The sequence below is a fragment of the Myripristis murdjan genome, chromosome 9 (assembly GCF_902150065.1).
Source record: "Myripristis murdjan chromosome 9, fMyrMur1.1, whole genome shotgun sequence".
Lineage (NCBI taxonomy): Eukaryota > Metazoa > Chordata > Actinopteri > Holocentriformes > Holocentridae > Myripristis > Myripristis murdjan.
Genome location: NC_043988.1, coordinates 25,618,950 through 25,642,005, shown reverse-complemented (window position 1 = coordinate 25,642,005; position 23,056 = coordinate 25,618,950). Strand labels below are relative to the sequence as shown.

Sequence of the window (23,056 nt, the reverse complement as noted above, 5' to 3'; positions counted from 1 at the left end):
TTGTCTTCATTGTTTTGTAGCAGAGCACTAACCTTGGTGAGATACTCTCTCATGACCTGGATGAAGTACGGCATGGCGAAGTCCATGATGTTGTGCCTCCAGGCGAGCTCCAGCACCACGTCAGGGTGAAGCAGGTCGTAGGAAGCAAACAGGCAGGCGGCAAAACACTCCTTCCTGCCCTCCTCCAGGAACCACTGGAGCAGAGTCTCCGCCAGCTCAGCATCCTTAGACTCCGCAGCGTACAGCATGGCATCCTGGGAGATTCACAAACATGCACTTAACATGGAGGTCAACATCCACAACTGTTTTCACATGTTGTCTACACCAAGGGTTTTCAAAGTGGGATTCCTGAGGGGTTTCCAGGTAACCCGCAGCAAAATGAAGAGTAGTTTAATTTCACTATAGTTTAAAAAAGTTGTTCTGATATTTAAAAAAATGTATTAAGGGTTATTTTCTTACATTATGTTTCAAACTCACCACTTTGAATCTAATTTGTAAATGTTCAAGTATAACATAACAAAGCAAATTATGTAAGGCCCCTGGGGCAAAATTACATCAAATGGGGTTCTGCAGCTTGATGAAAGTCAGCTTGGGTGTTAAGAAAACCGCTGGTCTAGTAAACCAAACAGTAAATAACAAAAACACACATTGCCACCTATGGGGGGATGGAGGTACTTGACAATTGTGAAAGGACCTGAAAAATCCTCCATTCCTCAAATGATGTCTGTGAGGGCGGTGTCTCGTACCTTGTAGAGTTTGTCCTTCTTGCAGAGCTCGACACTCTGTCTCCAGCGGTTGTTGCCCTTGTACAGGTAGGCAGCAATACGTCTGAACTCGATCAGCTCGTGTTTCTCTAATCTCTGTGCCAAGCCGATGGTGTCAAAGTTGTCATATGCATCAATAGACGCTCTCAGGCCCTGTGGAAAACACACACAGAGTAAATAAAAAATATTACACCTCAGCTCAAAAAGCGATCTGGGATCTGGGATAACTGAATTTCAGCAGCGCCCTCTAGTGAGAGCAAAAGTTCAGTACACTCAATGGGGATCTGGTCCCTCTGAATTGTACAGTTTCTACTCTGAGTGACGAATTAACATTTTAAACATGTCCCTTCATCACATCAGTAGAGGAGTAATGACTAAAACTTAGCATCTGTAAAACCAACAGACCTGGTAGTCTTCCTCTTCTGTCAGCAGGTTGTTGAGAGCTTCGTTGACTCCCTTGTTATTGTGACTCTGGACAGACCTAAGGTAAGGCTTGACCAACTTCAGCTGGTTAACCTGCTCGAACAAACACGCCATTCAATCCAAACGCTATACTGCACCGTTCAGAAACTGTACAGAATACTAATGTTTGAAGGACGATTTTGCAACGTGTGATTACCTTTGTGAAAAAGTTGACGGCTCGACTGTGGTCTAACCGTGGAGACAGAATGGTCAGCAGGTCGTTGAGAAGCAGAGGCTTATATTCCAGATAGAAGGAAAGCGCTTTGTAGTACAACTCCACGTTGGCAACCTGATGAGAAAAGCAGAAGTAAGCATCCCCAGAGGAAAAGATGTTAGAAAAGAAAATAAGTACTTTAGTTACACCCCTTTTTTTTTTTTAAATCTGAGCTGAATTATGTGTTACCTTGGCAATAGTGTCTTTGAACAGTCCCTCTTTCCATGCATCTGTTGGATGTGACATCATTGTGATGACGGCGTTGTCGTACTCCTCGTATTTATCGTAAAGGAAAACCAGCTCTGCCCATAAGTGAGACTGCTCCGCTGCACGTAGCACCTGATGGGCAAAACACAGGCAAGAAACAGCAACGATCATGGCTCCCGCAGTCACTTCGATTTTCAATTCTACAACTTAAATAAAAGATAAGAGATTCAAGATTCGAGATTGTCGTTTGGTGAAAGTAAATGGCTTATAATTCATATATTTTGGGATAAGACTCAAGTCAAGACATCACAGTGAAATCATTCATTTTAACTGTTGCTATATCAATATAATTATAAGCTTTCCTCAGGATGTGAATGATTGATCCTCAGATGGTGAGGTCCAAAGTGCTCATGCCTGCTGTTGCATTGGTTACTATATTTTAATATAAAATCAAGTACTTCCAAGGCCTTTCATTCATCTTCATTTAAGGCCATGCTTTATTTTTTCCCCTCCATCTGTCCAGGAGACTTTCCACTTAGAAAAACAGGTGTTGTTTGGTGTTTGGCGGTGTATTATCAGTGCTATCAACACAAGACAAGAACAACTGGTAGAGACAAACAAACACCCTACCTTTGGGATATTAACTCTGGACCAGAAGAGCTCCAGGTGCTCCCTCATCTTCTGAGGTTTGAACTTGGAGTAGAGGATGGCCAGCTCGGTGAACATGCCCATGTGGGCCCTCTCCAGGCCCAGAGCAGCTTCCAGCAAAGCAATTAGCTCCTCAAAGTATCCTCGGTCCTGGTAGTAGCTGATCAGGTCCTCCAGCTCATCGGCATGGATCACTATGTGCAGGCCGCAGATCTGAGCCAGGCGAAACTCCTCACCGTCCACACACGCAAAACATACCTGATGACCAGAGGGGAGAAAGGAGAATTATCCAAGTAGAAAATGAGCTGAAACAGAGGAGATATAATGAATAATGTATAACTCCCTGTAAGTGCAGACGTGCAGTCAAAGCCTGCGATAATGTTAGCCAACAATAAGACAACACAGTAATATTCAAATTAGGGCTGGGTGATACATTGATATTACAACAATATCGTGATATGAGACTAGGTATGTTGACTGGGATTGTGGCACAGGGGCCATCTTTTCTTGGTTTTAAACTCTGCATAACAGAAAAAAGAAAAAAAAAAATCTAACTTAAACTACTCTAAATGTTTTATCATTTGCCTCCACCAGATTGGTCATCATGGCCACAGTGTTAATGGTTGTTTATCAAAAATCTTGTTTATTATCACGTTGTTATTGACCTATTCCATCAAATATATTGCGATGGCTGATATTGTCCGTATTGCCCAGCCATAGTTAAATGATTTTACAGTTTTGTTTTTGTGCCAGTTACCTCCTTCCATGTGCGAGTGCTGTTGGCTTTCCTGGCGCTGTCAACAGCTGCCTGATATTCCCCGAGGTGGACCAGCGTGGATGCCAGGCGAGCAAAGTTGGACACATTGTTGTACAAGAGCTTGGCTGCTTCGTACATCCCCTCCTCGTAACACCTATCGCCCACCTGGAGACGGAGAAAGAGAGAGAGAGAGGGAAAGAGAGAGGGAGAGAGATCAACAGATGTACATGTACTCAGCTTCTTGTGATTGTTCAGCATCCTGACAAAGGAAGACAAATTTTACTGTAGTCTGCATAATCCTCTTAACGCAACGCTGCAGCTGTAAGAGTTGTTCCTACCTGCTGTATGTGAGCATTGTTGGGCCCGCTGACAAACTCCTCTAGCTCAGCCAATCGGTTTGTTTTCGCTAAAGCAAAGATCAGCTCCGTCTCCACATAAGACTCCCTGGCTTTCTTTCGAGCCATCTGCAGGAACTTAACCAAGTCTTCCCAATTATCTGCAAAAGGCAAAAAAAAAAAAAAAAGTGCAAAGCAGATCAGAAATGAAATACCTGCCTTTAACACAATACAACATTTTGGTGTGGTGTAAAAGCAAAGCCTTACTGTTCTTGCTGGCTGCGTTGACCACCTCCATGTATGCTGAGGGGTCGTCAGCTTTGATGTAGGAGTCAATGGCCTCCTTGACCAGGTCTCTCTGCAGCTGAGCTCTGGCCAGCTGGCTCCACACCGCAGGTTCATTACAGCGCTCGGCAAACTCGTAGGCCCGGTCTAAGTTCCCTATGTGCTCTATCAATACCTGGAGAATGGAAAGGAGGGAGGAGTCATTATATTATATCTGAGTGATAATGCACCATCAGTAGAAAGACACTTTTATCACTTGCAGTTTAATGTTTATATCCAGTAATAAAACGTGGGTGAACAGGATCATTGCACCAAGTGGTAGCTCATTCATTTTACCTGTATGGCTGAGGTGTTGACGTCAAACTTCTTGAAAATGGCAAAAGCCTCCTCAAAGAGCTCGTTGCTGATGGCGATGTTAGCAATGTCCGGAGCGTCATAGTTGTCTAGCCGGTTGATGTACTCCATCACACGAGTGCGGTCTGCCTTGATGGCCGTCAGAATCAGCAGGTTCTGGAGGTTTCTGGGATATTGAAATGGACATAGGAGTGACTTGAAATACAAAGATGTCAATGGTTGTAGCTCATTTATTTCATTGGTGACACTGAGGTTTGTCAAGGCCGGGCCATGATTGTGCTGTACCTGTGCTCGCTGAAGACAGAGTTATCAAGTACAATCTTCTCCAGCAATTCAATCAGCTCATTTGGCAGGTCTGCGGTCATGAAGGCCTTGACTGTGACGGACACCTCCTCTGGGTCCTGCGTCTCAGACAGGGCTGTCTGCACCACCTGAGATGCGGTAAAATAAGGAGTAATCAAGAACAAGCACGGGGTAAATTAAGACTCATTGACTGTCTGCACCTCTGAGGAGGGGAGCTGGAGAAAACCTGACCTGGTCGATGAGCGGTCGTCTGAAGGGGTTGCTCTCCTCCAACACGTTGGCCCACAGCTCTGGATCTTTTCGTCGCACCAGGTAGCGAGCTTCACTCTTGAACAAGGAGTTCTCATTGCATACCTACATCAGAAATGATATGGAGTGATAAGCATATTGAGGACAAATAAAACCCTCCTGACTATCATGGAAATTATCATGTAGACATAATGCAAAGTAAATTAAACTACACACTTTGATGAGCTCCAGGTCACACTGGCCTCTCTCATAGGCCACACAGGCCAGGTGGGGGTCTCTCTTCTCACAGTAGCGCCCGACCACTGCGCTGTCGTAGAACGGATTCTCCTTCAGGAAGCGCTCAGGTGTGTTGTTGCTGTCAATATAAATCTTGGCCAGGGCATTGTGGGTAGCCGGCTCCTCGCAGCCCTCATGGATACGGGACTCCAGCCATGGCAATAAAAGCTTTAACCTGAAAAAAAAAAAAAAAAGGTTAAAAACATTGTTTTTGGTATATCAACTTCACTTCATGACATAACACACACCATTTGGAAGTTGCTTTTAAATTACATGCTAATTCATCCCCCCTCTAAACTAATGAATGACTAATTTTCTGTTGTTTTCACATGACTGCATACACCTTGCAAGACATAAGACACTTGTCATTCACCTCCTGAAAATTAAACAGCACAGACAGGCATCATGATTTGCTATATGAGATGCAAACTATACTTACAAACTATAACCCTATACTTCAAATAGTTTTTTAAAATTCTTGCCATTATTTTGGAGATGCTGGCAGGAGGCTCAGAAATATCCTCAGGTCTCTGACAGAAGTACAGGAGATCATAAAGGTCTTCAAAAATGTCTTAAAAGGAATGATCCACATTATGTGAAACACGCCTGCTGTCAGACATTGCCTGAGTCTACATGGTCCACATTCACTACAGATTCAATGGAGTTGAGTCCAGATGGGACGCATGTGTCCGTTTGGACTGTGTAGTGTCAGGTACATTGAGTCTCTAAAGAATGTGGATCATGTTGAGTTGGAAGTCTTGTGAGAGCTGGGATGTTGCACAAATTGCGGATTGGGGCTTTAACTCCTGGGCTGACATTGCTGAGGCTGTCTGTATAGCTTATGGCACCGGACAATCCCACATCAAACATCACACACCTCCTTGCTGCCATAGAAACAGGACGCTTACCAACACACCAGTGCAATGAGTGTAAATGCCCAGGCCTAAGAGATGTCATTTGAAAATGATGTTAATTTTGTCAGACAACATTTGTCCAATGATGTATAAACCAGCTTTTATAGGGCAGTGAAGGTCTGTGTTTTTAGCATGGGTGTTAGTGGCAGGTTCAATCCACTGAAGTCTACAGCAGCAGGTGAACAGGATGACAGTAAAGGCCATTTATCATTTATTCATCAGGTACCTGTTCCTCTTCTCGACCTCTTCTACCAGCTCATCTGTAGAAAACTGCCCTCTGACCACCATAATCAGGTTCTTGATGACATCCTCAGCGCAGTCCACATCCAGCAGACCACCTATCACCACCGGTAAACGACTGGGATTCACCTGAAGACAAGTGGGACAAATTCCAAATGAAGCTGGCAAGAGGCAGACGCCCCAAGTAACCGGTCGTGTGTGTGTGTGTGTGTGTGTGTGTGTGTGTTTATCACAAGTATCATAAGCGGTGCTGATCTTACTTTCTGAACGTAGATTTCGATGTACTTCTGCAGACTGTTGCGGTAGAGGTAGAGCACCAGGTCATGAACAAAGTCAAAGCGATCGCAGACAATGATGAGTGGAAGCTGGTCTGTGAGCTTGGCCTCCTAAATGGAGAATAAAACACACGAGTTTCTGTTGTTGTCACGAATGGCGATTATTACCCTTTTGCGATATAGTATTTTGTGATTCAAGTATACAAAAGAGGTAATGCATCACAAAGTAACTTATACTGGTTTACAAAATCAATCATAAATTCTGTGGCACTGGGGAACTTTTTACCTTGAGGAAGTTTTTAACCCTCTCTGGGTCATAGCAGTTGCTCTCCCTACAGATTCTCTCCACTTCTTTGATCTGGCCGGTCTTGCAGGCAGCCTGGATGTACTTAAAATGAACGTCAGGCTCCTGGCTGAAATTTACAATCGACCCGAGGAAGTAAAACAAGCCTTGAGTGGAGATAGTAGGGGGGAGGAAACAGCATGAAAGTATCATTAATTATCACACAATGACTGCACAAAATCGCAAATCTCTCTTGAATCACAAAATGTGAAAAGGTAGCACATCCCAAACTGTAAGGTCAAGGAAGACAAATTACTCACATTTCACCGTTTAACCATTTTTCTAATGCGATGTGAGCCAATTAGGTGATATGTGGGTGTTTTGTCCTCCTTGACTTCTAAATTTGGGATGTCCTAACTTTTCACATTTTTTGAATATGCCCACTGGATTTTCGGTTTAGCACGCCACTGAGAATCATTTTGTTGAAGTGCAACCATCCCTTCCAGGACTCCTGAATCAGGTTGAATATGTTCTTTTGTTGGAGTGGAAAAAACATGACCACTTAGCCAATTTCAAAATCCGCATTGGGGGAATGTGTTATTGTCACAACAAGTGACCCTATGCATTACTTTCTCAATTCAAGAAATTAAGTACTTAGTTGCTTAGATCTTCTACAAATAAGTGAACTGTAACTTCATATTATTATGAATCCTGATTAGCGATTTTTTTGGCAAAAAAGGACAAATCCTGTCTGTCATTTCTGTTATCACCAGGCAGAATTACAGGCCATAGATGTCTATGCAAGACAGTGTTATGACACACATATTAAGAATAACCAACATGTGCAAGGCATCACACAGGGGTTGTATTTTTAGTTATGTTAAACTTCTCTTACACATTATTTTTCTCAATTAGATAACATTATAACATAAGTTATTTTTAATGGAAGTGATGCAGTGTTACTTTCGTCAACGATTACGATGACGAAATATTTATGTCAAGGACCCTTTTTTTCATGACGAAGGCGGGACGATGATGAGCTAAAAATAGCTCTTTGTTGATGGAAACATAACGAGACGTGTGTGTATTTTCGTCATGACGAGACGAGACGGGACGACTAAGGGACGTCGACTAAAACTAGACTAAAACTATTAAGGACAGCAATGACCAAAATGTGACTAAGACTAATAAGCATTTTCGTCAAGAAGACTAAGACTAAAATTAAAATGGCTGTCAAAATTAACACTGAAGTGATGCTGTAACGTAAACGCTTACTTTTAGGTTCCGGCTCAGGTTTGTTTAGAGCACAAAACCACTGAGTACAGTTTCAAAGGGCATTACAAACCCACAAGTTTACAGCAAACGAAAAAAGACAACACCCCTTCTCTTAACCCACATAACAGAAAAAACTGAAATAGGAAATAACAAAATAAATCTTGACAATGACCATGGAGAAAGAGGATCTTTTCCTGGCAAGACAGGTATATGATAGGTGCTGACCCAGTGGGCAAATTATTAAAAACAACATTACGCAAATACAAAAGAAAACAAAAGCAACAGACACAGTAAACCTTGAAAGTAATATTCTCCAAAACTCTTCACAAAATAATTGAAGCCAAGGCCGAAACTCTGAGGCCAGAGATCATCTGCAAGCACATCTTTCCCCCTCAGGTACCTACCTTCGTAACTCTTGAAGGACTCAAACAGCTCCACCAGCGCCTGAGTTCCCAGCTGCTCGTGATACTTAGACGCTACCTGGACACACAGCTGCAGGTTCTGCCTGATGTTAGCTGACAGCATCGCCCTGAGGCACTCCAACGAGTCCTCGACCGACAGCGAGCCAAAGAAGTTCACCAGCCACTGGAGGGAGAATTGGCAAAAAACAAACAGGCGGGAGGAGAAGGCGAGAGAGCGGGGGGAGAGGGGGAGGTCGGTAAGCAGTTTCACACATCATTAACAAAGAATAAAAAAAAAACTGCTGAGGAAATGATGTCACAGGCGTTGACACACACATACCTCGGGGTTGAGCAGATGCGTGTGCACCACGGCCCGTTTGATATCGTACAGGTCAGTGTAGTGTTCGAGAGCTCTCTGCAGCAGACCTGCTTTCTCACACAGCTGAGCAACATGGGCACGGTCATAGTGGGTGAACATCTGGTTCCCCAGGATCGCATCTGCTACCTAACGTGCACACACACACACACACACACAAACAATATAATCAAAGCCATAAGTGCCCTTTGTAATCAGAGCGCTCTCATTTATTTGAATGTAGTGTGCATTGTACCTGGGGGGCGTGTATGAGGTTCATCTCCAGCAGGCGTGTCTGTAAGTGTCCCTCGGCAGGGCGGTTGTTCTTTAAGGCATCCAACAGGAAGGAGGTACACTGCTGGATCAGACTGCCCTCCATAAACACATCTACAATCTACCAATCAGGAGAGAAAGAAGGGAGAGAGGGGGAGGTGAAGAGAGATCGCACAGCAAGGTGAAATGTTTGGTTTCTGAATTCCTATTTTCTGTGAAACATATGGAGTCAGCATATAAGCACTTCGAGGGGTCGTGTTCACACGCTAATAAGAATCGCAGGCCTGGCAGCCAGATGTTCATGCTTTCTGTTTTTAATAACACATGGGAAGGCTGCAGCCGAAACGGGGCCGGCGTCTAAGCTTAGGGCACGCATCAAATCAAGTTTCCTGGTTAAGATTAGGACTGAGCGGAGGGATGATATGGCCTTAAAAGGAGGAGGAGGAGGTCACCGACTCAGCGAATTCCTGGCATTGCTGGCACATCTGGAATAACACAGAGGGAGGCTCCCACACTGGGCACTTTGCGTTACATGCAAAAGAAGGCATGTGTAGGAGTAAGAGTGTGTATAAAAGGAAGGAGAGGTGGCCCATGCTGGCGGTGTGTGTTACCTGGTTGATGTTAGCCAGCGGCTCCTCATCCTGGACCAGCATCGTGGCAAACTGCAGCCCTTGGTCTGGACTGACCCGCATCACGTTCCTCAACAAAAACACCCAGTCTGGGGTGTAGCCCACCTACAAAAATGTATACATACATCTATAAATACACACAAAGTGCAGCTCAACACTCCTTATGTAACCTTACCTGCTACATGTAATTATATAGGAGCCACAATTTACATCAGAAAAACTTACTCCAACAAAAACTAACAAATCAAACAACGCAATTCATGGACACCTGCTATGTTATTAAAACCAACTGTGAAGCTCTCTATGAAAAGATACATTTTCTACAAAAAAAAAAAATTTCACACAACATCCCCATTTTTCTCTGCTGAGTCACATGTTCAAGTGAACGCATTCGAGTCAGTTTTTCCGTACATAGTTTTCTAGCAAATAAGGGAATGGGCGAGGGAGGGACTCAGAGCGTCTTTTTTTATTACCTTTTTGGCATACAGCACGATCTTCTGGAACTGGCCGGTCTCAGCAAAGCACTGGATGACCTTGTTGGGGACGTTGGCTCGGAGATACACACTAAGAGCCAGGGTGGGGTCAGAGGCCTTCACCAGATCTCCCAGCTCCTCTGAGCACTCCAGCTACAACAACACATGCACAACCCCAGTCCGTCATACAGAGTCATCACAGTGCAAACAAATACCGTTGACGGCTTGGGCCTTCTATACCCTCGGTTGATGCCAAATAGATGTAAACAAGCCCTGTTACTTCTAAATTCTAGTCAAGGGACGTCCAAGAAAAGGACATTGCTTCACTGCGCAGTGTGTGAGCCAAAACTTGGTGCCAAGCGTGGGTGACATTGTGGTGAGCGGGTCTGCCACCCCTCTGTTTATGGCAGAGTCCCAGTAAATTAAGCTGCTTTTGGTTATTACCCCAGCTAGCTGTCAGAATTATTTATTATGATTTGTTGTATTGTTCACTAGCTCACATTTGAGGCATTGGCTTATGTAAATTTCCTTAAATTGTACATTTTTAGCTTGTAGCCAACATCAACATTATTTTCTTAATGTTAGTTAACGAGTCAAACTGTTGACACACATTAACAATATAAGTTGACCGATATGAATCTTGACTCCACATATCTACAAGGCATCACTGCAGATAGGATCAAGTGGTTATCCACTCCTAACTCCTACAGTTTATCACACTCCTATAAATCTTTAAATCTTTAGTGCATCTTTGGGAATTTGTCCTTGTTCTTAGTATTTTAATCTGCTCTGGCACTTTGCAAATTCACTCTAATGTTGTTCTGTACTGCATGCTTGCTTGTAACTCAGTGTTGTATCGTTGTGTTTGTCTTTATGCAGCTGCTGGACTCCAAATGTTTAGAGACTAGGAACTAGGAGAACTAATGTGGACAATGGATATAAATAAATAAATAAATAAATAAATAAAAGGAAAAAAAGAAGGCAAACACCAGACCGCATAATGTAGTGTGTGTTTTGGTATGTAGTTGAATCTCTTTCCTGTCAAAGTTCAAACAGCACAGCTATAGTGGATTATAGTGGAATTTTCCATGCCCAGTCCATAAACTTCGTCATTAGTGGCACCAATGCAAAGATGGAATGCGCTCATGATGATTCATTGTCTTTCTCTCTTTTAGTTGTTGCTTGCTCATGGTGCACCAGCATGTCAAGCACCAAGGAATAAGATTTTACTACACGTCTCATTGATCGCGACAGGCCTATGATGGGCCCCTTGTTGTTCCAGCGCTCCAGTCCTACCTTGTCCTCCTTCAGCCACTTCTCCAGCAGCTGCTTGCGGCCCTGCTGGAGGACAGGCCTGCACAGCTCCAGAGACTCAAACTTGTTGAGCTGGCCCTGGTCCAGCAGAATACCAAAGTACTGCAACAGGGGAGAGGCCTGGCCGGGCTGGGCCGGGACACTCTGGAACTTACGGATGGTCTCCGCTGTCCGCAGGATACCCTGGGGCGAGGATGAAGGGGGGGTGGGGAATAATGATTAAAGGAAAAAAAACAAGCGAGGAATTTCATTGAATCTTCTCAGCTAGTATTGTACACAAACACTGATATACCAAAGAATAATCTCAGCACCTATGAATATTGTATATATTATTAAAAAGTATATTTCCAGCATGACTTTTCTTCCTTTTAAATTTTGTGTAGATTTTTACATGCATTAGCAAAGAAAAAGCTTTCTTATGGGCCACTCACTTTAATTCAGTTCCAAACAATATCAAAACCAAATTTCTGAGATACTGAACTAAGTCGAGATGTGTTTTTCTACACATTTTCGCCAGGACTGGTGTAAAAAAAAAACCTCTAAACTCAAAACTTTTTGTTCAAATCACAAATCCAGTTTTAAACAGCACATTCTGCCAATCGCCAACATCCTTGCTTATTATAACTCTCGGGGGTCTAAAAATGAATAGATAGATAGATAGATAGACAGATAGATACATAAATAGATACATCGATACATAACATTGCTTGTGAAAGAAAAGTAGTGTTTCCCAAGACTGAAGTCAGATCTATGAACTCTGAAATTTAGTCATATTTTTTGGTTTACATCAGAAATCCGACTTAAGACAGCACATTTTTCCAATTACCAACATCCTGCTTACATCTCCCCTCATTTCAAGCCCCTCCAATAAAGAAGAGCATTTCCACGCTAAACGATAATAACAAGGTTGTTTTTTATGCTCTATGTATGAGACCTCCTTCAGAATTTAGCACATACATGTCAGACATCTTCAAAATCTCTCTACCTCCAATTGACCACAAACAGAAGCACAGGAATTTGATAAGGCAGAGAAGTGACTTTGGAAATGGGTTGAACATTCACCACGGCTGGAATTATCCTGTCATGGGTGTGACCGTACCTTGGGTGCCGAGGCAGCGACCTTTGCGGCCTCTGAATAACTTCCCTGGGCAAACAGAGTGTTGAACTTCCTGGCGAAAAGCTCCTCAGCCCCGGCAAGGTTCGACCTCACAGCCATCCTCAAGCCCAGGTCTGGGTTTTGCAGGACGTTGGTGGCATAGTTCACGATGTTCTCCTCTTCCACACACACTGACAACACCTGGAGAGAGAGAGAGAGAGGGGGCAGACATACATATACATACATCATATTTAGAGCAGTAATGAATACAGGAAAGTCGAAGTAATATACCTCTTAAAATTATCCTGATCACTAATAATTTGCGGTAGAGGCTGAAAGCACAGGAAGGAAATTTTAACAAGAATCAATATTTGCTGCATTGTGGAAAGTTTGTCTTAAAGCACTACTAGATCCTTCATTGTTGTTCAAAAAAGGTGCATTACAGTAAATAAGATTACTACTGTTCCCGAGCACAAAGTGACCACATCGGCAGGATTTTGCTCGGGGTTCTTGATCAATACCAGTGACTCAGTGATTACTTTGCCGGACACTGAGATGTCTGAACGACAAAAAAAAAAAAAATTACTTTCTGCCCTGTCATCTCTTTTGGAAACACCCACCTCCTCCACCCACATTTGCAACTAGTCAAATGTGAAGCACAGCAGCATCAGCACTGCAACACATTCATTCTCAAGGCAACAATAGCAAATGACAAAGCAGCATTATTGTGCATCATGATGTATTACCTCTTCACTTGACATTTCAGTGGGATATTTGCTCTAATTAGCTACCTTGTTTGCTCAATTGTGAAAATGTGGCTGTCTGATAAAGTTATAAATTACCCAAAGCCCCTTTACGGCCATTTTCTCACCTGTCCTTTCTTGTTGACCCCAATAATTCCAGATGTGGGTTCATGAGGAGACGTTACAAAGATGGTCTCTGCACTGATCCGATTCATGTAGATGCACACTCCAGACTCCAGGTCGTACAGGTGGATGTAACCGTACTTTGTGATCAAGTATATGACACCATGTTTCGCACCAATCTGAGGAGTAAGAGGAAAAATGAAACACGTGTCAGTCCTACTCAAACTCCATCCAAAACTGAGGAGTACCAGGTGTCCCTCCTTTACCTGCATGGCTACGGGAAAGTCTGTCTGGGCCTCTGGAGGGAAGAAGACATCCACTGCTTTCTTTGCAAAGGGCTGGTTTCCCGCAGCTGGCTGTCCAACTTCAATGATATGCAACTGGAATGCAAAAAGTCATTATTCATGTCAAGAAATAACCACGGCAGGCAAGCAAGCAAAGGAGGTCAAACATGAGTGTGGACAGCGGAGCTGGGTCCAAGATACGGATGAGCAATGTGGTTTTAAAAATCATATTGCAATTATTTTGAAAAAGTAAGTATCTGTGCCCACATTTTACACTTTTTGATATTCTGATTGTTTAACATCAGTCCAAATTTAGTATAAAAAGGTATGATCAATATGAAATTATTTGGCTGTAAACATTGGGGAGCTTGTTTTGGTGCTTCTCGGTTAAATTTCTAAAGCGACATAAAACATTTTAGAAATGAGAGTCTATACAGCACCACACAACACCAAAAGTTACCAACAAGAATAAAACACCAAGATCGGTTCTCCTGTGATCTTAGAATTTTGTTTTCAAGAGCAGAGCCAACACACTGTATGTGAAATCCTTGCATATGAGCTAGGCGTCCTCACCTTTCCCCCAGCCTGAGAGCGCACGGCAAAGCAGAAGAGGGTGGAGGGTTTGGCATTTCCCTCCACCTTAAATTCCCCAAAGGCTGCAGCATGGCCCTCGATGGGCTGCGATACCTTCCTTTCCACAGAATACAACTGCATTGCCCCAACCACGCGATTTTGCTGTGGGATGAGCATAAGAAGAAGCAAAATAAAAGGAAAGACAGCGTATTACACTGTATCGCGGAGTAAATAATCCCCACTGCCGAATTCTCAGAGAATTGTCTCTACATGTGTGCTTTTCATACCTGTGCCGAAATTCCTATCAGCAGTAGCCACTTCTGTTGTTCGTCAGTTCTGTAGTTGATGATCTGACATCCGGCCAGACTGGCGTGCCGATCGAATACTTTGGTAGGCTGGGAATCCCCCTCCATGCTCCAGTGAAAGACGGCGGTATCGGTCACCAAGGCAACGGTGTTAACCGATATCCACTTCCAGAACATGACCTCCTCTGTCATGGTGTGTGCCTTCATTTTGCTCTTCATCTCAATGTTGAAGATCTGCAGCGTCTTGGCAGCTGAAGGGGGAAGGAGGTAAAAGCTCATGTAGGATCAAGTGAGACAAACAGCTAGCAGACCTGAGCACACGGAGCAACAAGGCATATGGCTAGCAGTCCGTGTCAATAAACCATGAAACCGCAGCCTAGAGGGAAGCCAGGCAGAAAGATATACTCAACGTGTTTCATGAGCATCAATCTGCACATATTTATTGGTCTGCCGTGTCCCAGGTGCAGCAGGAGGCAAAAAGTATAGTGCGGCATATCAATCCAGATAGTTTGTGTGATTTTGTGAGGTTTCCAGTCTGCCATGATCTCGCATGTGTCACCTTGCTGGATGGATATTGTTTTGCAGAACTCAAACTATAAAAAAATATGTTGAAAATCTCAACAGCAACACCAATACCCAACATAATCCACAGCCCTGGGTGGCGAAGGGGTTCTTTGGGAACTATTTCGCCGGAGAACACTGACAAACTATATATACCTGCCCCAAATGTGCACGAATTAGAGGCATTATAGATACATTATGCCTGTGCTACTTGACAGGAAATAGTTCCCAACGATACTCTTCACCCCTGAAGCGCTGTGGATTTTGCCGGGGTATCTTTGTTGTCGAAAAAGCTGTTGCTGTTGAGTTTTTCCACACATAATTTCTTGATGGATTGAAATCCACAAATGAATACTAACAGCCAAACTGTATTGGAGAAGAGAGACAGGGAAAATTGTGGTGGAAAACTCATCAAATCACTCAGAGCCTATCGGGATGGATAACTTGCACTAGGACTATGTAGGTAAACATCTTTTTTTGTATTTCAGGTCAACTGTTCCTTTAATCATAATCATCACAATACTAGTTGACTAAAATTGTGGATGCTACCAGTCAATATGACATGGAGCCTTTTTTTTTTTTTTTTGTTGCTACACCTGCATATAACCACTGAAGAAACTCCTTTTGATCATAACACTAAACTAGAAGGAAAAAACAGGTGAGATAACATTGGGGCCCTGTGATTCAGATGCATAGTGGAGCTGTGGACCATCAGCAACACACACAAATAAAATGATGTATGTATGGCATACCTTGTGTAGCACAAGAGGAGATCTAGACATGGATATGGCTGCCTGGCGCACGCTCACGCAGGCGTGCAAATAAGGACACACACTGCCCCGACCCTTTTCAGTGTGTGATATCTGATGATGCATACCACACATACACTCTACCAGCATACACCAAGTCATGCTAACACATGTGTGGTTCTCATAAAAGTATGCCAGGCCAGCAGGTTAGGCTGGCGTAGGGGTGTGATGTTGAGACAATGCACTGGGAAGTGTGTCTGCGGTGGGAATCATATCCAAACAATTGTCTGTCTTTTGATTGGTCACTGGGTCAGAATGGCCCTGCGTACTTGAGAGGGGTGTGAGGGAAGCTTTTATGAGAGAGACATGGCTACTGTATCATCACAACAGAGTGCCAGACGGGTAGACAGACAGAAAGCAACTCACCGTCTGAGAAAGGACAGAAAGCAAGGGAGAAAAAGCAAAGTGTCAATCAGAGAGTGAGAGGACAAGATAAGGCATAGGGACAGAGCGAGCAGGGGCATATTTTCCTCAAAACGTGGGGAAGAGAGAAAGAGAGGGAGAGAGAGAGGGAGAGAGAGGGAGAGAAAGAAAGAGAGAGAGAGAAGCATTATAGCCAAATCATCCTGATCAGCACTTGTGTTTGTGCTCTAAGGGCTAGATTCAGTGGCAGAAAATCGATTTGCACGACCAATTTAGTACATTCAGGCAATAGAACTGAGTGCACTCTACATATTTATAGCGTTGACAGAGCATTAGTCATCTCATGACCATGGCATTCCTGCCGCAACACTAGATGGCTAAATCTGTTAAAACAAGAGACAAATAAACACCAGTGTGAACGCTATGCACTCCGAGGCAGACATCGTTCTATTAAGCCGTTGTCCGGGGACTTAAACGACACTAATGCCCCCGGCACTTGCTGTGAAACCACTAATCATACCGGCACACTGTTTTTTTGCTCACAGAAACATGGTATTTCTCAGCTAATGGCTAGTGACTCTGCTGCCTGACTGCGAGGTCGTGATGTCTCACCATACTGACTCTACCTTTAAGGGCAATGACCTTGCTGGCGGGGTTCATGATGGCACTGTCAGCAGAAATTGGTCTTCTGATGGGGTTGGTCGGGTCAGACATGTCCACAATCACCACCTGGTTCTGCTCGCCCACCTTCTCTCTGATGCAGATGAACTTGTCCGACTCCATGGTCAGGTAGCTGAACCCAATGTTGGCTGGGTTCACCCCCAAGTTCTGCAACTGTAAACACACAAAACACACACACACACACACACACACACAAGTAATAATGAGGACATTCTTTAACCACTGGGAATAATATGTGGATTCAACTTATAGTTTCACTGGGTTTCCTCTCATTTACACATCAAATTCATCCAAACACGTAAGACTAATAAACTATAGTGGGCTTACAGCTGCCTGGAGTGAAAAAAAAAAACTCAGCTAGTAGTGGAATATCCCATCCCATGTTGAAGAACTAGAGACCTTTGAAGGAGTCAAACCTCCGTCACACAAACTGAAAAAAAAGCAATGGGAAAATAAACAAGGCACAAGCTGACATTTTGCCTCAAAGGGGGAAACAGTAAGTAACCAACCAAAACGGTGTTTCTTTTAAAATAGCAACAGCTCTGTTCCAATTTTCCAGGGATATTCTTGAAGGCTGTTTTCCAGACAGGAGGTTTGGTGGCACGTACAGCCAGGGAACAAGCGTGGGCAAACAGCAGACAAACGGATCTAAACTCAAGAGAGCTTTATTTTACACTCTTATTATAGCTGATGGTAATCTCCTGCATTCACTGAAGTATTTTAAGCGCCATGTTTGATGTCTGTTTGATTTTTTTTTTATGCAATAATCATCATCACAACAACAGTAACACTGCAATAGTTTGGTATTACTTTATTTTAGCAAAGCCCGACACTATTTAATCAGCTGCATTAGCAAACAGCTGTAAGAAACAGTTTAATTACCACCACAGCATCTAAAATAAACAGGTCTGAGACAAACAGCACAGAGATTCCCCAGCTGGGATCTTCACAAACCAAAAAACGAATCAGAATCTGAATCTCTCGTAAAGCACCATCAGCAAATCCAATTCATTATTCAGCATATTTACTTTCCTAATGAGAAGAAGCCCCAAGACCTGACGATGCACTATGTAAAACTGAGCTGACATTTACTTGTCCTGTGTCAAATTCTCAGCAGAACCAGCAAATGCGCAAAACTCAACTTTGGTTAATGTCCAGTGAAATTGTGGTGCACATCATCAAACTAATCGCGAACTGAGAGGGCAGATTAAAACATGCAGTCTGACTCTGACGGTGGAGCTGGGAATAGCTGACTGTATTATGCAGTCTGAGGCAAGCGGAAAGGAATCCTTACGCTAATCACAAGGACTGTTCTATCTGCCCCGATGGCCTGTACAGCAAGAGAGCCAACTCTCACTGCTGAGCTCTTTAAATCATGTCATCTATACCACAGGAAGGAAATAACAGCCTGGTCAGGGAAGAAAGCGAGATACAATGATCATATAGAGAAGCTGCGGTCAAGCAAGCGAAGTGTCCATAATGAATCATACCCATGACATGGCATTCCACCCATGTTCACTGGAAAGGGGTCAGATTTTACTTCTCCACACAGAGACGGTCTATGTGGAGTTATGAGGGGAGCTGTAGTTGAAAAGGGGGCACAGAGAGGACCTGAGGGAGGATTAGAGCCATATGCTGCATCTCCTCAGCCTGCCAGAAGCCTCCCTGGGAGGAGAAGGGAGGAAAACTACAATAAAGATTGCAGAGGGACAGATAAGCATGGGAGTAAACGCAGGGGGGAGATTGAGATGCTGTCTGGCTGTGTGCTAAAAGCAGAGATGATGTGAGAGAACCAGCCGGGAGGACTGGTGTTTGGAAAAGCAGGAGTGATATCGCCAGTGTACCTGTTATGAAAAATGAAGGAGGAGGGATGAGAGCCAGGGGAAAACCCGTGTCTGCACAGTGCACTTCCAGTAACACAGGCCGTGGGCAATTTACAGGCTGGGGTGGGGCAACTGACTCACCGGAAGAACACCCCCCACACACACACACCCCACCCCGCACACCCATACACACACACACACACTTCTTAATAGAACATTCCAGAGTAAATCACACTTCAACCACAACCTACTGTCTCCAGCAACCCACACACACACACACACACACACACACAGTCTCCATGCTATAACCCCTCTGTCCTAAGCAGTAACCTGTAGTGCAGCTAAGATTAACATCACACCACCAATATAATAATGTTACCCATATCCTAATAAGAAAGTCAATTGGACATCACGGACAATGCAACTCGAGGGCCGGCTGGTGAATAACAGATTGAGTGGATACATTGTTAAAGTACTGACACATTGTACCTATTTTATAGCGGAGGGATTTTGAGTCCCAGAGGAAAAAACGAGGTTTCCACAAACACAATTAAAACAGAGGAATGGAGAAAACAGACCTGAAGGGTTACTACAAGAACTTCATACACTGAACATGCAAGAGCACAGCGTGCACCAGCGGTAGGGCGGGGTGATCTATCAATATCTCATCGATATTGTGTGATGAAAGTAGATATCGTCTGGGATTTCAGATACAGTGGTATCATGATATGTCATAAGTGGTATCTTTTCCCAGTTTTAAAGTCTGCATTAAAATAAATAAATACAATTTTCTGAATTTATTAGACTGTTGTAACCATTTTATTATTTGTCTCTACCTTCCTTGGTAATCATATCCACATTAGTAATGATTGTTTAGCAAAAACACTGACTATGACACTGATATGGTATTAAGTGTCACCTTTTCTTGGTATTAAATGCTACATTGCAATAAAGGGATACATTTTGTTTTAACTTGTTACACAGCTGTAACTATAATTTGCCGTACTGCGTAGACATATGACATTCCAACAAATTTCTCAGGCCTAATCAAAGATACTGTTATATATGATGTTTTCTGTATTGTGGAGACATGTGTTTTTTTTTTTTTTTATCCATGCAGTGTACATTCATGATTGAGCTGTAATGACTGAACACAGAAGCTCAGCTGAGTCCTCACCAGCCACTGTCGCAATCACAGATGTGTCCTGTTCAACTGAAAGTGATGAAATCACTTCCCTGTCCTGCTTCCTATGTTGATGTGATTTGGTAAGCTTAAATGGACCTGCTTACCTCATCTGTTTATTGCATCCGCCAGTTTGACATGACGGCATCATTTCAGCAAGACAGAGGCAGCACACCGCTGAACATGCACAGTGGCTGCAAGGTAGCAGGTTGGATTCCTCTAACCTAACTTAACCAGAAAATGTTCATGAGATAAGCAGATGAAGGCCATTTTTGCACTTTATAAAAAAGCCACTGCATAGTCTATTGTATACTTAGCCAATTGCAAGGCGACGTAAGCTTCAACTGAGTCACACATCATGACACCTTCATAATTCAGCTAACTAGTATCTGTCCTCGTCTGCCTTCGGCTTGCCACTGACACGATGCAGGGAACCCAACCACAGCTTGGACACCACAGTGATTTAGCCTACATTCTGCTCCACACATCCAAGCACCAACTAGGGCATTGAGCACTAATCCATTTAGTCAATTAATTACACACTGTGACATGCTCACACACTGCCTAGACTGGGGATCATAGAACAGAGAAGTATAAATAAGCAACAAACAAGAAAAGAAACAACGGAGTAATGGTGGAAAGAAACTTTACACACAGCTTTAATGACAGAGTAAGCGAGACGGGCCTTTCATAGCTACTGATGCAGAGTGAGAAAATGACCGGTGTTGGCTCTCCCACAGCCAGAACAATAGCTCTGACAGCCACAGTTCATCCTCCATGTCTGCATCAGACACTGGAGCAGTGTGTGGAGACGTGTTTTTGAATGGAAACCGCCGAGGCTTTTTTAACAAGTTGGTTGGACGTTTATCTCTGAGAAGGTCTATACAGTCCAGCCTTTAGCAGAGAGCCACCTAAACCAAACATCTGGGATGGTGTTACCGGTTCCAATTGCTAAACAACCATGAACCCCAGCCCAGACTGCAGAGAGGGCTGTAAATACCAGGCCGAGAAAAAAAGCTAAACAACTTGAGGCCCAAAGTCCCGGGTTTGCAAATTCCAAGCATTTTTCACTCTGCTGGAGCCACCTAGATTCACAGGGGGATACAACTGGGGCAGAGCGGTGATTTCATGGTAGTGGTGGGGCGAAAAGCAGTCTGTTGCTCATCAGTCTCCAAAGGCAAGTTTGTGAAGTTTATGATCCAGCAACCCAGAAGCTGTCACACAGCGCTGTGCCCCTCCAACAGATGCAACAGTGTACCCGTCCTGTCAGCGAAGAGATGAGCCCGGTGGCTTGCAGGCTCTCTTGGCTGGCACAGTTTGGTGGATAAAGGATCTTTGGCTGAGGAAGTGGGGCTACTGGCCAGAGGAAGGGAGCAGAGAGGGGGTAGGGAGGGGACTCACTGCTTTTTTTTTTTCTAGTGAAAGGCCATTTCACTGCCTGCTGTTACCATAACAACAAGCTACAGAGGCGGAGGGGGTGCAAAACGCGTCACAAAGTTTCTCTTTGGCTGCAAGACACCAAGCTACGGGGCTGGTTACGGGACAATTATTATTAAGCAAAGTCTGCTGATCTCCAAAACAGACATGGTGCCACTTCAGACACTCAGATGTTTTCCTCAATCAGCGCACAATGTGGAAATGAGATTATCCTGTGTTCTGTGACAGAGGCTGCCAATCTGCAGCTCTAGGCCCTTTGATTCTCTATCATATTGATGTGGAGAATTTCCTCCGCCTGACTGGAGCAGCCTGCTCAGATGCTTTGAAGCCCTAAAACACCAACCGGGCAGAGCAGGGAGCCTGGATATTTTACAGAGGCACATGGGGGCTAATGTTGTTATGAAGCAGACAAGTGGCAGCACTGACAATACGTCGCTGCAGAGCATGACAGTAACATGGTAGCCACGGAGCTACACGGCAAAGTGTAAATCCAGGTTTCAGTTACAATGTTTCCGCGAACAGCTGAGCCCGCTTGTCTGCTTCAAAGTGTCAAAACACTGCAGTTTCTCCGGCGCGAATGTAAGATTGGAAATGACAGCGGCGTTTTTCCACTTGAAGAAACTGCGGCGTATCCACATTGGTCCGCATTGGAGCTGTATACGACCTGACTGTTCAATTTTTACAAGTCATCATCTGCCCGGCAGGAGAAAACAAGGCCTGTAGCTATATTGAGCACCACCCCGCAGCCCTATTTCAGATTCCATTTAAATGCGACATGTGCCGTGTGTGTGTATGGAGCTCACAAGGGCGAGACGCTGCGCAAAAAGACAAAATCCGTATTTCGTTTGAGATTTTTTTTTTTTAGCGTCTCCTTACCTGCAGATGTTCCTGAAATCGTATCGGCAGTATCTGAGCCATTTCTTGAGGATTTATCTGTCTGGAGAATCCGTACGGAAGGAAAGGGGAAGGGGACAGAAGGAGGAAAGGATGTGGTCTTGTATTGTTTGTGCCCTAAACGTCCCCAAAAGTCAAATATGATGGGTAGTAGGTAGTCTGGGCGGCTTGCGTTGGTATCACACGAATCCAGTGACTGCTCCCATTCAGTAGCCCCCTACAACAATCCTGAACCAAAAAGTCCGCACCTCCGCTAAGAAAACTAGTCCACTTTCACTACTGGTGTGCCATGTGTGCAAACCGCTTCCTCAGCAGACCCTGTGAGGATGCGAGACCGCCCTAAAACCTGAGTTATAATACGTGATGAATTCTCAGAAGCAGCCTGCGCGGTGGATTTTCTGCCAAATGTCAATGCAGTAGGGGGGGAATCGGATGTGCTTTTTGTACCCCTCCGCCGAAGCCCCTTCCCCCTTCCTTTCCACCAACTTCGAAATCAGGGCTCGTGACAAGCGCCCCACCTTTTCATGATTTCTGCGAATTCAACTGGCCCCCCCTTTACAAAAAAAAAAGTGTGTTGTGTAAATGACGCATAGGAGTGCACTAATGAGCTTTTGCTGACGTTTGGACGTGAAATTGCAGGGATGTGGAACTGCTTTCATCATCTGTGGGCCTGGACATGTCTCTGTCCTCATCATCTGTGGCTGTATGCACGATATGCACATGTAAAAAATAAAAATAAAAAATAATAGAGGAACAGAATTCACTTTAAATCAAAAGCCACATGTCATTAAGTACATATTGGTGGCCTGCCCAATAGCAAACCTAAGTAATACATGGGGTGAAATTATGGAAGTACAGTATTCATTGTTGTTTATGATGATAATAACTCAGGCTA

The 23,056-nt window shown here is 43.9% G+C and overlaps 1 protein-coding gene across 3 annotated transcripts in view; it reads right to left on the bottom strand.

Moving 5' to 3' along the window:
• The window catches only part of cltcl1 (clathrin, heavy chain-like 1), a 29,860-nt gene extending 7,394 nt beyond the window's left edge, over window positions 1–22,466 (bottom strand). Inside the window, exons 1-30 of one of the 3 annotated variants that reach the window (XM_030059829.1) lie at window positions 22,144–22,466; window positions 16,770–16,977; window positions 16,147–16,149; window positions 14,393–14,661; window positions 14,106–14,267; window positions 13,515–13,628; window positions 13,254–13,427; window positions 12,386–12,583; window positions 11,269–11,469; window positions 9,973–10,125; window positions 9,482–9,604; window positions 8,854–8,991; window positions 8,583–8,747; window positions 8,246–8,426; window positions 6,570–6,733; window positions 6,269–6,394; window positions 5,995–6,137; window positions 4,795–5,029; window positions 4,561–4,683; window positions 4,312–4,457; window positions 4,009–4,192; window positions 3,655–3,847; window positions 3,391–3,548; window positions 3,053–3,217; window positions 2,278–2,553; window positions 1,630–1,779; window positions 1,384–1,515; window positions 1,170–1,280; window positions 747–917; window positions 33–254 (exon numbers count right to left, since the gene is read on the bottom strand). In XM_030059829.1, the coding sequence (XP_029915689.1) occupies window positions 33–254; window positions 747–917; window positions 1,170–1,280; window positions 1,384–1,515; window positions 1,630–1,779; window positions 2,278–2,553; window positions 3,053–3,217; window positions 3,391–3,548; window positions 3,655–3,847; window positions 4,009–4,192; window positions 4,312–4,457; window positions 4,561–4,683; window positions 4,795–5,029; window positions 5,995–6,137; window positions 6,269–6,394; window positions 6,570–6,733; window positions 8,246–8,426; window positions 8,583–8,747; window positions 8,854–8,991; window positions 9,482–9,604; window positions 9,973–10,125; window positions 11,269–11,469; window positions 12,386–12,583; window positions 13,254–13,427; window positions 13,515–13,628; window positions 14,106–14,267; window positions 14,393–14,661; window positions 16,147–16,149; window positions 16,770–16,977; window positions 22,144–22,185 (4,830 nt within the window). In that variant the 5' untranslated portion in view covers window positions 22,186–22,466. The remainder of the gene's footprint in view (window positions 1–32; window positions 255–746; window positions 918–1,169; window positions 1,281–1,383; window positions 1,516–1,629; window positions 1,780–2,277; window positions 2,554–3,052; window positions 3,218–3,390; window positions 3,549–3,654; window positions 3,848–4,008; window positions 4,193–4,311; window positions 4,458–4,560; window positions 4,684–4,794; window positions 5,030–5,994; window positions 6,138–6,268; window positions 6,395–6,569; window positions 6,734–8,245; window positions 8,427–8,582; window positions 8,748–8,853; window positions 8,992–9,481; window positions 9,605–9,972; window positions 10,126–11,268; window positions 11,470–12,385; window positions 12,584–13,253; window positions 13,428–13,514; window positions 13,629–14,105; window positions 14,268–14,392; window positions 14,662–16,146; window positions 16,150–16,769; window positions 16,978–22,143) is intronic. The other 2 variants (XM_030059830.1, XM_030059831.1) reach the window with 2 other exon arrangements.
• Between the last annotated feature and the right edge of the window lie 590 nt (window positions 22,467–23,056).